Below are 13,159 nucleotides of genomic sequence, written 5' to 3'. Positions count from 1 at the left end.
TTCCACATCTCTATACTGGTTACTATGAAATCTACTTGCCACATGAATACTTGAAAAGGGTTAATGCAACTGAAGACATGAATTTTCATATAAGTTTAAATAGTAATATGATCAGTGGCTTCTGATTAAACAGCATATTTCTAATATTTCATAAGTCAAAACCAGTGGTTTCTTTGGAAAACTTCTTTAATCACTGCTAAGGTACTTAAGGATAGGTTCAAGAGTAAAGCTTTCAATAGATTTATCTGACCTCTTTAAGTTTGAAATTCTAAAGCAGTTTTTGGAGGTATGGCCTAGCATAACTACTGTGAAGGATTCTTGGGGATAATTCAGTATGCCCTTCCAACTCCTGGCTAATGTTGAGTGGGAGTAAAAGGCCTAGGGTTTTTGCCCCTCAAGAAGATGCCTTCAGTTAGTTACAAAATCTAAGATTGGAGCCATCTGTGCATGGAAATCACCACTGTTGGGCTGGTAGAGAGCTGGGAGTGGAGGTGCTCACTTCCGTACAGGGTTTCCAGACCCAGCGGAGGGCTTAGGGGTAGAGAAACCTGAGGGCCCTTTCTGAGCGACTACAGGCTGCATAGGCCCTTTCTTTTTTGAAATTAAGATCTTGTTCTTGCTCTTAAATACTTTGCTGGGATCCAGGTTGTTCACAAAGGAGTCAGTCTTTTCCGTGAGCAGATCTGTGTTGTAGGTGATGGGTTTATACATGCTGAACCATTGCCTGGGCTGTGGGCTAATGCCATAGCTGGTGAAGGCATACTGCCACTGGGGAAGGCCCAGGTGGGTGATGAGCGGTGGTAAAAGTATCTGTGAGAAAGTGCCATTATGACACTGTTTAGGAACCAGATCTCAGTGTCTTGGGCTAATGCTGATTTCTCACTTTTGTAGACAAGGCAAACCTTCCCCCTCCCGTTGCATGAATCCAGCTCAAATATCACACTGTGCGAGTCAACGTGAGGCTTCTCTGGCTGGTCCTCACTGGCTTCACATGTATCATCCTCCAGGTCTGCCAGAGTCGGTGCATTAGGAAGTGAATACATGGAAGACTGGTTGAGCCGAGTCAGTTTTGAGATGCTGTTAATTGTCATGATGCCCAATGGCATGATGTTTTCATCTAGCTTCACACTCCATGTCATGTGGAAGCCACTGGTCATCAGGCAGAAGTTCTTCATATCCTCAGGCATCACACAGTTGTTTTATGTTCCCATGACGAAATCATATGACGTTCAGCAGGAGCCTTTTCTAGGATGGTCACCTCTGTCACACCTGGGGAAGATTCCAGGATGCGGGTGATGCCCAGGGTCAGCTTCTCCAGGTGCGGCTTGCTGCAGCCCAGCAGCGGGGGCAGCAGGTCCTCCAATGCTCGTGTCCTGGGTCTGCATGTGGCCGGTGCCGGGAGCTGGGCTCTGAAACAGGGTCTTGCTAAATTGCTGAGGGTGTCACTCAGCTGCTGAGACCGGCCTCGAACCTCTTCTTTCAGTCTCACAAGTACTGGCAGGTGCGAACAAGCCCAGGTAAGGCCTTCCCATTTACTGATCACACTGGTGATGTCTTCACTGACAATAGTGTCTCTGACTGAACACTTGCTATGACCTTGATACCGGGCCCTTATCTCTGTTATTCTGCTTACTGAGAGAGCTGGGCACACTCATTCCCTAGCATGAAACTGCTTTCAGGGATTAAAGCTCTTTCAACGGCTACTCTCTTTGAGCACTACTGACCACACCACAGTATCCTCCCAAAGTTGGTATTGCTGCCAGCTCTCATTATCTTAGTGGAAGAAATTTAATATTCAACACTTGGAATTCACTCGGACACTGTATATGTTGAGTTCAAATTGCATTTTGATACATAAAGTTGATACTTTGGAATTTTTAAATAAGGGGGATTTCCTTTATTTAACTGAGGCCTAGCACTTGGAAATATCCCACCTCAAGCTTTCTTCCCTTCCCCTATTTAATCTGGATACCTCCATGGTTATTAAGGCGCCCCTTCATACAGTAGGACCAATTCTTTTTTTTTTTTTTTTGGTGGTACTGGGGTTCCTGGAAGCCGTTCTATCTCCGGGCTACACTCCCAGACCTATTTTTACATTTTTATTTGGAAACAGGGTCTCCTAAGCCAGCGCGCGCGGCTGGCTTCGAACCTGCGCGATCCTCCTGTCTCTGCCTCCCAAGCGCGGGGATTACAAGCGTGCGCCACCACGCCCGGCAGAGACCAATTCTTTTCATATACTTTTATCGGTGCGTTGTAGTCTGACATCATAATGTGACAGTGATAGTGACAGTAACACGCCCGCACGCGGCCTTGGTGAGCCTCCCCGCCTCCCTCCCACTCCCGTCTCCTCCATAAAGGATACTGAGGTTGGCATTGGTATTTTCACATATGTACCAAAAATCAGTGGAAGTGTTTCCTTCTTTAATTCTCCTTCCCCACCCTCTCCACGCCACCTCCCTCCCTCCTTTGAGGTTTCTCCTCCACACATGAGAGAAAATGTATGATCCTTCACTTTCTGTGACTGTCTAATCTCACTTGACATAATGTTCTTCAGGTAGTATGGACATGGTTTTTTTTTGTGTGTGTAATACTGGGCATAGAACCCAGGGTCATTCTACCTCCCAGCTCTATCTCCAGTCCTATTTTCAGAAACAGGGTCTCACTGAGTTGCAAAGGGCCTCACTAAGTAGCTGAGGCTCTCTGCGAATCAAGATCCTCCTGTCTCAGCCTCCCAAATGCTGGGATTACAAGTGTGTGCCACCACACCTGGCTTAGTATAGACAATTTTTTTTTTTTTTGGTGGTACTGGGGTTCCTGGAAACCCTTCTACTTCTGGGTTACCCAGACCTATTTTTTTATATGTTTATTTGGAAACAGGTCTCTTAAGCCAGTGCGGCTGGCTTCGAACCTGCGCGATCCTCCTGTCTCCACCTCCCAAGTGTGGGGATTACGGCTTAGTATGGACAACTTTAATGTAACAATTATCTAAACAAATCTTTCATGAAAGTTTTATTAACATATAATAAGAGGTATAATAGTCTAAAATTTATTTAACACTAAGACCCAGTATATGTGATTTTTATAATGAATAGAAATATTAAGCTCTCTTGCCTACTCATTTTTTTTTTAGGTTTTAGACAATTTAATTAATGAGTCAGTAACAACAAACCTGCTGTGGACCAATGAGGTCTTTTTACTTTGTAAATTCCTGGAAGCTTGACATATCACTCTCATATTCAGTATGACTTTTACTCTCATACTGAAGTTTGTTTATTTAATAGAATCATAATTAAGCTGTTCAGAAGCCTGTTCCATATAAGTTAAACATCAGTCAAAAACACTACCAAAAAGCATTACCGAATGCAAGTCATTGAAAAGATGTTGCTTCCCCCCTGAAAGTCACAGACATGACCTTTGAAAACCGGCTGTGTGCGTTATTCTGGCAGAATAAATTAGCTGGTGACTAAGTGAGGTATATTAAGAGTTTCCCACACACTGTTTAATACACAGTACAGCAGTTCTTATTAGTAATATGAAGACAAAGAGGACTAATGGCAAGGGGAATGAAGAGCTAGCTACCGGCCTAAACTCAACGGCACACCTGAGTGCTCCTGCAATAGAGATTTATTAGAATTATTTAAGGGAAGCAAAATCCAAAGTTGAATTTAAGCTGTTTGTTAAAGGTCGAGATGGAGACCGCCTTCCCTCACTAGCGAGAGCAGCCTCCTCTCTCCTCAGTTTACATAGCTCATCCTGCCGCGAGGAACAGACTTCTCTACACACACAAAGCGTCCGGAGAACGTTGGATGCTCCCTTTTGGGTTTTCACTCTTCTCCTTTCAAAACCTCTAGGGAAGATGAATTGGAAACCAAATTATTAAGGCAACTGAATGCTTCCTCATCAGTGGTACGATCTTGTAGACATTTACTCAGATAATAAGTGAATATATTTATATTTAGGCGAATATATTGCTTTTGTCTTTTTTTGTGGCACTGGGAACTGAACCCAGAGGCACTCTACTTCTGAGCTACACCTTCAGCCTCATTTTTTGTTTGTTTGTTTGTTTGTTTGTTTTGGAAACAGGGTCTCACTCGAGGGAAATCTCAGCAGAATTTGAATGGAAAACTAAGAGAGGAAGGAGGCTGAACTCGATTGATGAGCGGCTATTTCCAAATAGGTGTAAAAGTATGAATATAGCAAGGTTAGCTTGGGTATTAAGTATCGGAAGCGGGGAAAGGAAACGAGGGGGGGAGGGGGCACCAAATACAGATTAAAGGTATAACATTTACTTTTAATAAAATAAATTAAAAAAAATAAAATTTTTTTTAACAACAACAACAACAACAACAAAAAAAGCCTTGCTAAGTTCCCAAGGCTGGCTTTGAACCTGCGATCCTCCTGTCTCGACCTTCCAAGTACTGGGATTACAGGCATGGTCACTCTACCCAGTTAGGTGAAAATATTTCTGATTTTCATTCCTTTTATGGCCACTATGCAACCAAGAAATATAGCAACTTCTGTGTTACACAGACCTGACCAGTTTTCCTTGTTCCTGACAAAAAGTCCTAAGTTGAGCTGATGGGCTTTGAATGAGACCAGGAATAATGAGCAAGTTTAAATTTGTACTGCACAAAACAAACACACAAAAAAGATCTTCATCACAGTTTAAGAAAATGATATATTTTTTATTTTGGCAGCAGTCTAGCATTCCAGAAATACTAATGATGATTTATAAGAGAACTTTACTTTGTGAGTAAAGGCACTTGTGAGTGAGGCCCTTTGCAATTCAGTGAGACCCTGTTTCTGAAAAATAGGACTGGAGATAGAGCTGGGAGGTAGAATGACCCTGGGTTCTATGCCCAGTATTACACACACAAAAAAACATGTCCATACTACCTGAAGAACATTATGTCAAGTGAGATTAGACAGTCACAGAGTGGGAATTCCTGATAAAATTATAAATGCTGCAAATTTTCATATAGCTCCCCTCTGGAATGTCTCAAAAGAAGAAAACGAAAACAAGTGTAACTGACATGTAGCATAAAGCAGTCATATATCCTGTAAAATTCTTATTGGGGTGCAGGTTCCAATGATTGTTTTATAAATTATTTACAGTGTAGGAAAAAGTTTTGCTTCAAAGGAAAACTATGTGTTTTCCTGAGTGTGCCTTTCCAGGTTATTGGATTCAGGTTTTATGGGACTCTGCATCTTTCAAGGTCTTTGAGCTTTTACAGCTCTGCAAGTTGCAGAGAGCTGACAGGGATGCATGGTAATTCTGGACTGTCGACCGGAACCTCCATGTCAGTGGAGAGTCAACTCCCGTACAATCCAGGTCTGCTCCTGCTCGCCCATCCTTTCAGATTTCCTAATCCTTAAATGTTTCTCTTTGAAAAGTTCTTTGAACTGATTGTAACATCTCACTGATTGATTTGAAAATGAGTTGAATGCAATGTTAGCATTTTTAAAATTTTCTATCTGCCTGGGAATCACTATTTTACTTTGATTTACTTGGAAGTATTAGGGAAAAGAGGATTTTGAGCCTAGAGTTCTGAAAGCAAGTGTGTATTACCAGATCTCACAGACAATGCTGTCTTCTCCTTTCCATTTGCTTTGTTCTGTCTTTTATTCAGCTACCATTCCCTTTCTCTCTAGATGAACTTTTTTTTTTTTTTTTTTTTGGCAGTCCTGGGGATGGAATCTAGGGGCATTCTACATCCGAGCTACACCCCCAGCCCTATTTTTCATTCTTTATTTTGAAACAGGGTCTCCCTAAGTTGCAGAGGGCCTCACTAAGTAGCTGAGGCTGTCTGCGAACCGCAATCCTCCTGTCTTAGTCTCCCGAATGCTGGGATTACAAGTGTGCGCCACCTCGCCTGGAATTCAGATAAACTTTTTGATGAGTGAAGAATCAGTGTGACAACTGACTATTATTATTATTATATTAATTTTTTTTGGTGGTACTGGGGATAGAACCCAGAGGCCTTCTACCTCCAGGCTACACTCCCAGACTCCCAGACCTATTTTATATTTTATTTGGAAACAAGGTCTCGCTAAGTTGCTGAGAGCCTCACTAAGTAGCAGAGGCTGGCTTTGAACCTGTGCGATCCTCCTGTCTCAGCCTCCCAGGCGCGGGGATTACCAGCATGTGCCACCATGCTCGGCACAATTGACAATTTAAATTTGTGCCGTACAGGTTAAAACACACAAACACATAAGCCTATCAATTTTTAAATCACCATTTATAGGATGATATATTTTTATTTTGGCTATGATCTAATACTCAAGAGTATTAATGATCAGCTGCTGGGGAAGCTGGGGCAGGAGGCTAGCAAGTTCAAGGCCAGTCTCTTTCACTTGGTGAGAACCCTGTCTCAAGATAACAAGTTTAAAAAAGACCTGGAGGCGGGGGATGTAGCTCAGGGGTAAAATGCCCTGGGTTCAATCCCTAGTCAGACAGACAGGCAGACAGACAGACAGACACACACACACACACGAAATATTAATGACAATATATGACAGAACTGAACTCTCTTGGGTCAAAGAGACATGGAAACTCTCCAGACAGCTTATAAACAGTATGCATTTTCACATCCTTTCCTTTTAGAAGTTTATACATTGAGACCATTCATAGGTGCCATCATGTTAGATTCAAAGGAAATGCTTCACAGTACTTTATAGATAAAAAAGAAATGGATTTTTATACTTACTGTGCCCCACCAGAGAGCGTCTGCATATGTAGAAAACTCTTTATTGGCATCCTTTTCCACCAGATAGACAAGGAAAGATGAAAATATAAGAACCAAAAATCCTATGTACCACGCTGTGATTAATTCCTAGATATAAAAGGAATGGAAGATTTTTAGAGATGAAAAGTCTTTGAAAAAAAGAGGGAAAATCCATGCATGATTCCATTCACGTTACTACTTCTTGGATACTTAGGATGGTTTTAAAACAATCTACTACACACCATGTCCCCAAATTGCTTAATTTCTGAAATGATTAAAGTTGCCTAAAATAGGTTTATTAAATGTTACAGTAATCGATGAAAGCATTTCAAGAATTTTGTTTCAAAACTCAGAAAACAAATCTTACCTTGCTGTGAGCATAAACCACTGACCCTAGTAATTTCCAAGTGCCTCCCCTCCGGTCCATTCGCACCATACGGAGGATCTGTAGGAAACGGAGACTTCTGAGTGCGGACGTGGCAAAAATATTACCCTGAGTTTTTGCAGAAACAACTGCTATTGATGCAATAAGAACAATGGTATCTGAAAGAAACAGGTTGAGACAGCCATAAGTTGCCTGACTAGTAAATTTTATTTTTCAAAACAGTATTTCATAAAGTTTTGCTTGTACCTATTCTAGGCACAAATCAATCCAGCCTTGAAGCCCGGCCTTGCCTAGGACTCCCCGTGCTCCCTGATGCCTAAAGAGTAGGAAGAGAGAGAACAGAAGCTACCTATGGCTTTAGTTCTGACCTTTTGGTCCTTCTGGGCTTTACCTATTCAGTTTTGAACCAAGTACTAATTAGCCTTTATTGAGTTGGACAACGGCCTCCAGAAAGTTCAGTGTTGCAGGGAGCTGTGGGGCTGGGGGCGGTCTTTCACAGCACCTCCGGTTTCATTAGCATATCTATCTGCAGAAAGGAGCTCCTGGCACGTCCCACAATGCCATGGCTGGCTCCCTTGCTAACGCGATGGAGGCCACAGAACCCACCCAGCTGCAAAAACGCCACTTGCTTTGTATAATATCTCTTATTTTCTTGCCAAACAGGTTTATATCCCTTTTATGCCCCAAATACCTAATGTGGAGTCTTCAACTCTGCATACTGCTTTACAAAAGCCTCAACCAAGCTGAATGCTCTAGGATCTCTGTATGGTGTACGCTTTATACCCGCTCTGTCAGTTATGTGAAAGTTCAGTGCACAAATTAAATAATATTTCATTTGTTACAAAAGAGTATATAATCATACACACCATGCACGGCATGGGAATGGATGTTTGATGTTTGACATATTGACATTTGGCTTAAAATACATCTGCCCTTTCATAAGCAAAACAGAGACAAAAAGCAGCTAAGGAAAGCACAGGAGAGATAAAAGAGGACTTAAACTATCCACGAGTGATCACCTGAGCCATGAAAAGCAGACTTGGAAGAGGCAAAGTGAAGTGGGGTATGTGGCCTCCGCCCGCCAGCTTAATACACTACTTTGACCTTAACAACCTCAAATGAAACTTCCCTGTGTCACGTGGGTTGTGCACGTCTGGGCTTCTACACTCCAGAGAGGAGTGTCCTTCAAGATTACTGCATTCATCACGTTTTTGTGATTCTCAGGATTAGCTATTGTATGAACATGCTTTTTCTTTTTTGGCATTAGAGAACACAGCCTTTTTTTTCTGTTTTATTTTGAAACAGGATCTCACTAAGTTGCTGAAGGTCTCACTAAGTTGCTGGGACTGGCCTTGAACTTTCAATCCTCTAGTCTGAGCCTTCCAGGTACTGGGATTACAGAGTACACTACTATGCCCCTACGGCCGGCACAATGTATATGTTCAGTCTGTCTGTCCTTCTTCCTGCTCTGAGAAAGGTTCTGCTTTCCTGGTGTCAATGGTCACCATCTTTTGAGTCCCTCTCCTGGTGCTCCCTTTAGGGTCAATGCTTGGAGAGAGGGGGTAAGCGACGGGCAGTGCAAGCCTCAGCCAAAAAGCTTTTTCAAGTCAGATCAAAACTTGATGTGACTCTAGGAGGAGGTGCCCAGAGAGCCCCAAATGCCCCCTTGAGTTCCTGCTCTTGGCAGCAATTGGAAGTGAAAAGGAGCTAAATGTGTTGTTGACATAGACCAAAGATATAATCTAAATGAATAAAAGCCAGGTGCAAAACAGTATATACAATGCCATCTTATTTGAAAATGTATTAGTTTGTGACTAAGAAAAATACACAAAAATATGCCTAGATTATTACTACTAATCATTTCTAGAGGTTAGGAGTTGGGGTGTTGTGTAGGTAAAGAGACTTCACTTTCCAAATTATTAATTTCTGTGATGTCAGAATTTGATAACAATGAGTATGTCTCTAGAAGTCAGAAAAAGATTTTAAAGAACAAGTTATATGCAAACACAGCTCCTGCTCTTCATCATTTGGAAGGATTTACTTCTGAGACTCGTGATTAACAGTCAGAGACACGTTACTTATATGGCTGTGCTGGAGAGATGGAGAGATACATTCATTTTTATTCATTGTAGTCTTGCACCCTCCCGAGTAAACAAGGGAGGAAGAGATAAAATACTTCATTTACTATGTTAAAATATTTGAAACAGTAGAATAAGTAAGTGTGTAGCAGGGATGTAAAAAATACATCACTGAGGAATTACTATTGTTCCTGGCATTCTTCTAGAGTTCCAAGACATTACCTTTCTTAGTCCTGATAAAAGCCTTGAGACTTAAGCATTCTACAGCTTCCATTTTACGGATGAAAAAGTGAGGCACACAAAGTTTATTTGTTTTTAAGAATCAGCTCTCAGTATGTGAGACTACAGCAGGAAAAGAATGCTATGGAGTTAACTCATTAGAGAGAAACTCCAGAAAGTAAAAGAAACATTGTTAGTTTGAGACAATTCCGAAAAACTTTGCAGGCAGTGAATCATAATCTAAATGTCTGAAGTTAGAAAATACGCAAAGGTAACCACAGATTGGATTTAAGGCTCTCATTGTGATTCAGATCAGACGAGAAAGTCAGGGTTCAGTAAAATGAAAGTCATAGATGAGCAAGCAAGCAGCAGTGAATGTAGCCTCAAGACCGCTTCTGGCTGGGCGCCACCACCCTAGGCTACTGCTTTAGAGGTCATCGCTACCCTTTACTTTTATGTTTATTTACAAGTTTATTTTCTTTGTAGTCTGTTACTTCAAAGAATACACATTCCATAGGCATGGATCACTCTGTGTGTGTGTGTGTGTGTGTGTGTGTGTGTGTGTGTGTGTATGTGTTCACACATGTATCCCAATATGAAAGTTATAGAATAAATTTAGATTAATAAGTTTTACCTTGAGTTTTGTTCTCTTACTACATTAATGACTTAATAATTGAGATATCAATTTAAAATACTTAGGAAAATTAATCAAAGAATGACTTTAATATTTAGTATTACATTCTTTTTATTTTTATTTTTGGTGGTACTAGGGGTAGAACTCGGGGGGTTTTCTACCTCTGGGTTATACTCCCAGCCCTATTTTATATTTTATTTGGAAACAGGGTCTAAGTTGCTGAGAGCCTCACTAAGTAGCTGAGGCTGGCTTTGAACCTGTGCAATCCTCCTGTCTCAGCCTCCCAAGCACTGGGAGCATTAAATTCTACTGCAACATAAATGATAGCCACCATCCATTAAATTTTGTAAAACACGTATCATTAAGATTGAGAGTATGAGCCGGGCATGGTGGCGCACGCTTGTAATCCTAGCATTCCGGAGGCTGAGACCAGAGGATCACGGGTCCTGGACAGCCTCAGCTACTTAGTGAGGCCCTCTGAAACTTAGTGAGACCTTGTTTCAAAATAAAGAATAATAATTAAAAAAATAGAGCAGGGGGTGTAGCTTGGAGGTCAAATATCTCTGGGTTCCATCCCCAGACCTGCCAAAAAAAAAAAAAAAAAGTACCTATGGGTTAAATGGGGTGGGGGTCGCAATTAGTTACTTATATGAGATGGTTTTTGAAACATAGGAGTCTTAAGTTTTTGAAGCTGTTACATATTAATATAAGGGAGAAACTACCTTATATTAAAGTTTAAGACCCTGTAGTTCCTAGGGCTCCTGTAGCTCGCCTGCCAGTGGATGGGTTTTGCAGCACGTAACGCATCTGTTAGAAGGCATTCAGCTGCATTTGAATGACTTCAGGTCCACTTGTTTACCGTTCATGTATTAATCAGTTAATTGAATGGCAAACATTATATCAGGCCATCATCTTTATTTGCTTGTTTGTTTACTTATTTATATATTTATTTATTTGTAGTGGTATTGGGGATTCAACCCAGGAGTGCTCTACCACTGAGCTATACACTGAACCCCCCTTTATAAAACAAAGTCTCGCTAAGTTAGGCCTCAAATTTGTGATCCTCCTATTTTAGCCTCCTGAGTCTCTGAGATTACAGATGTGTGCCACCACATGCGGTTTAGATCCTTTTATTTAAAATGACTATTCATTCATCTACCTGACCATCCAGCAAGTCTCTGCTGAGTACCAGGTAACATGCTGAATGTTTTATATACCCTAGAAGTTCTGAAGGGCACAGGTTTGCCTCCCAGACACTTCTCAGTGTCTGGAGAAGTGTATGGATGTCATAAGTGGTGGGTTGGGGAACGGCTTCTGGTATCTAGTGGTTAGAGGCCAGAGTTGTGGCTAACCATTGTATAAAACTGAGAACAATCCCTAGAATAATGACTCAGCCCCAAATATCAAGAGTGCTGAGGCTGAGAAAACATGATATACACTATTTTATTTCATCCTCCAAACAACCGTTACAGTAGTAAAGCCATATTTTTCTTACAAACGGAGAAATCAAGCCTCGAGTGGTCAGATAACCAAGACCCAACCTCCATATGCAGTGGAGTTGGCCCTTACTTGACTCCAAAGTGGCGTCTTTAGGGTTATGCTATACTGCTCCTTGGATTAAAAAAAAAAAAAATCCAGGGTGGGAGAAGAGAAAGGAGGAGGCTGTGAAAGCAGGTGGGAAACAAGTCAAGGATAAATTGTTATCACATAAAGCATTCAGGGAAGAGAGAGTGCAGGGAGGATAAAGCAAAAATAAAATGATGCTAAGGACAGATGGTACTTTTATGGATGTATCAAGAGAAAATGGGGCTAGAGAAAGAAATAGAATTGCTAATAAATAAGGAGGAGCTCCAAATCACATGCAGAAAACCATGTAACCCCAAGCCCTGAAGTCTACCTCTCCCAAAGGAAATATATGCGAGCCAGCTGAGAAACAGTGAAGAAGTAGATATTGAACATAAGCACCGAGCAGAAACGCGAAACACAGGCCTGGAAGGTATGATGAAGTAGGCTCACAGACTTACTGAATCACTTAGAATGATTGATGGATAAGCTTTGGAGATTCGAGGAGAATGCAAAGATTCTAATGAGGTAAATACTGTAGTGATATTTAAGACACACAGCGATGGTGAAAGAGCTTATTATGAGACTCCACTGGAACTTTGAGTAGTCAGCAAAATCAATATGAATTGATCACCATGGATCCTGTCTAAAAGGGATTAGTCACTGAAATACCAAAAAAGCTCTCATTATAAGGTAGCTTCAAAGCCAAAGCTCCCCGATCATGGACTCAGGGACTGGGTTAAAGCAAGGCCAATTGCACATCTGGACTTGACAGGCCGCGTTTTGTTGCCACTATTACATAATGCATCTACTAGAAGGTATAATTTATCCCAGTTTAAAATCATAGTGGAGCAGGACGTGGTGGCTCACGCTTGTAATCCCAGCATTCGGGAGGCTGAGACCTGAGGATCGCGGTTCGTGGACAGCCTCAGCTACTTTGTGAGGCCCTCTGCAACTCAGTGAGACCCTGTTTCAAAATAAAGAATAAAAAATAGGGCAGGGGGTATAGCTTAGAGGTTGAATGCCTCTGGGTTCCATCTCCAGACCTGAAAAAATAAATAAATAAAATAAAATCACAATGGAGCTGGGTGTGGTGGCTCCCAGTGTTTGGAAGGCTGAGATAGGAGGATTGCTGTTTCAAGGCCAGCCTCAGCAATTTTGCAACTTAGTGAGATCTTGTTTCAAAATAAAAAATAAAATAGGGCTGGGGGGGTATAGCTCAGAAGTAAAGTGCTTTTAGGTTCAGTCCTAATACTTCCCACAACCAGACAAACACACAATGAGAAAGACTAAATCATATAGATAGAAACATTGATGAACATTTTTTAGATTAGTAGTTGAAACAGCAGATACATTTTCAAGAAGAAATCCATAAAGAGGGTACATCTTGATTCCTAGAAACTGCCTAGAGATATTAGGCTTTTTAATTTTTTGAAAAATTATTCCAGAGACTCAGAAAATTTTCTCTAGTAGCTAACATAAACTTCCTTTGTTCACTTTAAATTCATTTCCTTCTGTTTTTATCTGGGAAAATCACAAGAGCAAAAAACACCAT

At 41.2% G+C, this 13,159-nt stretch overlaps 1 protein-coding gene and 1 pseudogene across 6 annotated transcripts in view; both read right to left on the bottom strand.

The window, feature by feature from the left end:
* KCNQ5 (potassium voltage-gated channel subfamily Q member 5) overlaps window positions 1-13,159 on the bottom strand; it is a gene marked incomplete at both ends in the record, with an annotated part of 602,709 nt that overhangs the window by 118,059 nt on the left and 471,491 nt on the right. For all 5 annotated transcript variants that reach the window (XM_080699981.1, XM_080699983.1, XM_080699985.1 and 2 more), the window contains 2 exons: window positions 6,708-6,833; window positions 7,093-7,268. In XM_080699981.1, coding sequence (XP_080556107.1) covers window positions 6,708-6,833; window positions 7,093-7,268 — 302 coding nt within the window. The remainder of the gene's footprint in view (window positions 1-6,707; window positions 6,834-7,092; window positions 7,269-13,159) is intronic.
* LOC308266447 (tubulin polyglutamylase complex subunit 2-like) lies at window positions 496-1,345 on the bottom strand (annotated as a pseudogene). The gene has a single exon. The product of its transcript is annotated as a tubulin polyglutamylase complex subunit 2-like (transcript).

This window comes from Muscardinus avellanarius (genome assembly GCF_963383645.1).
Source record: "Muscardinus avellanarius genome assembly, chromosome: 8".
NCBI classification, from domain to species: Eukaryota; Metazoa; Chordata; class Mammalia; order Rodentia; family Gliridae; genus Muscardinus; species Muscardinus avellanarius.
This window is presented reverse-complemented; position numbering and strand designations above follow the sequence as displayed.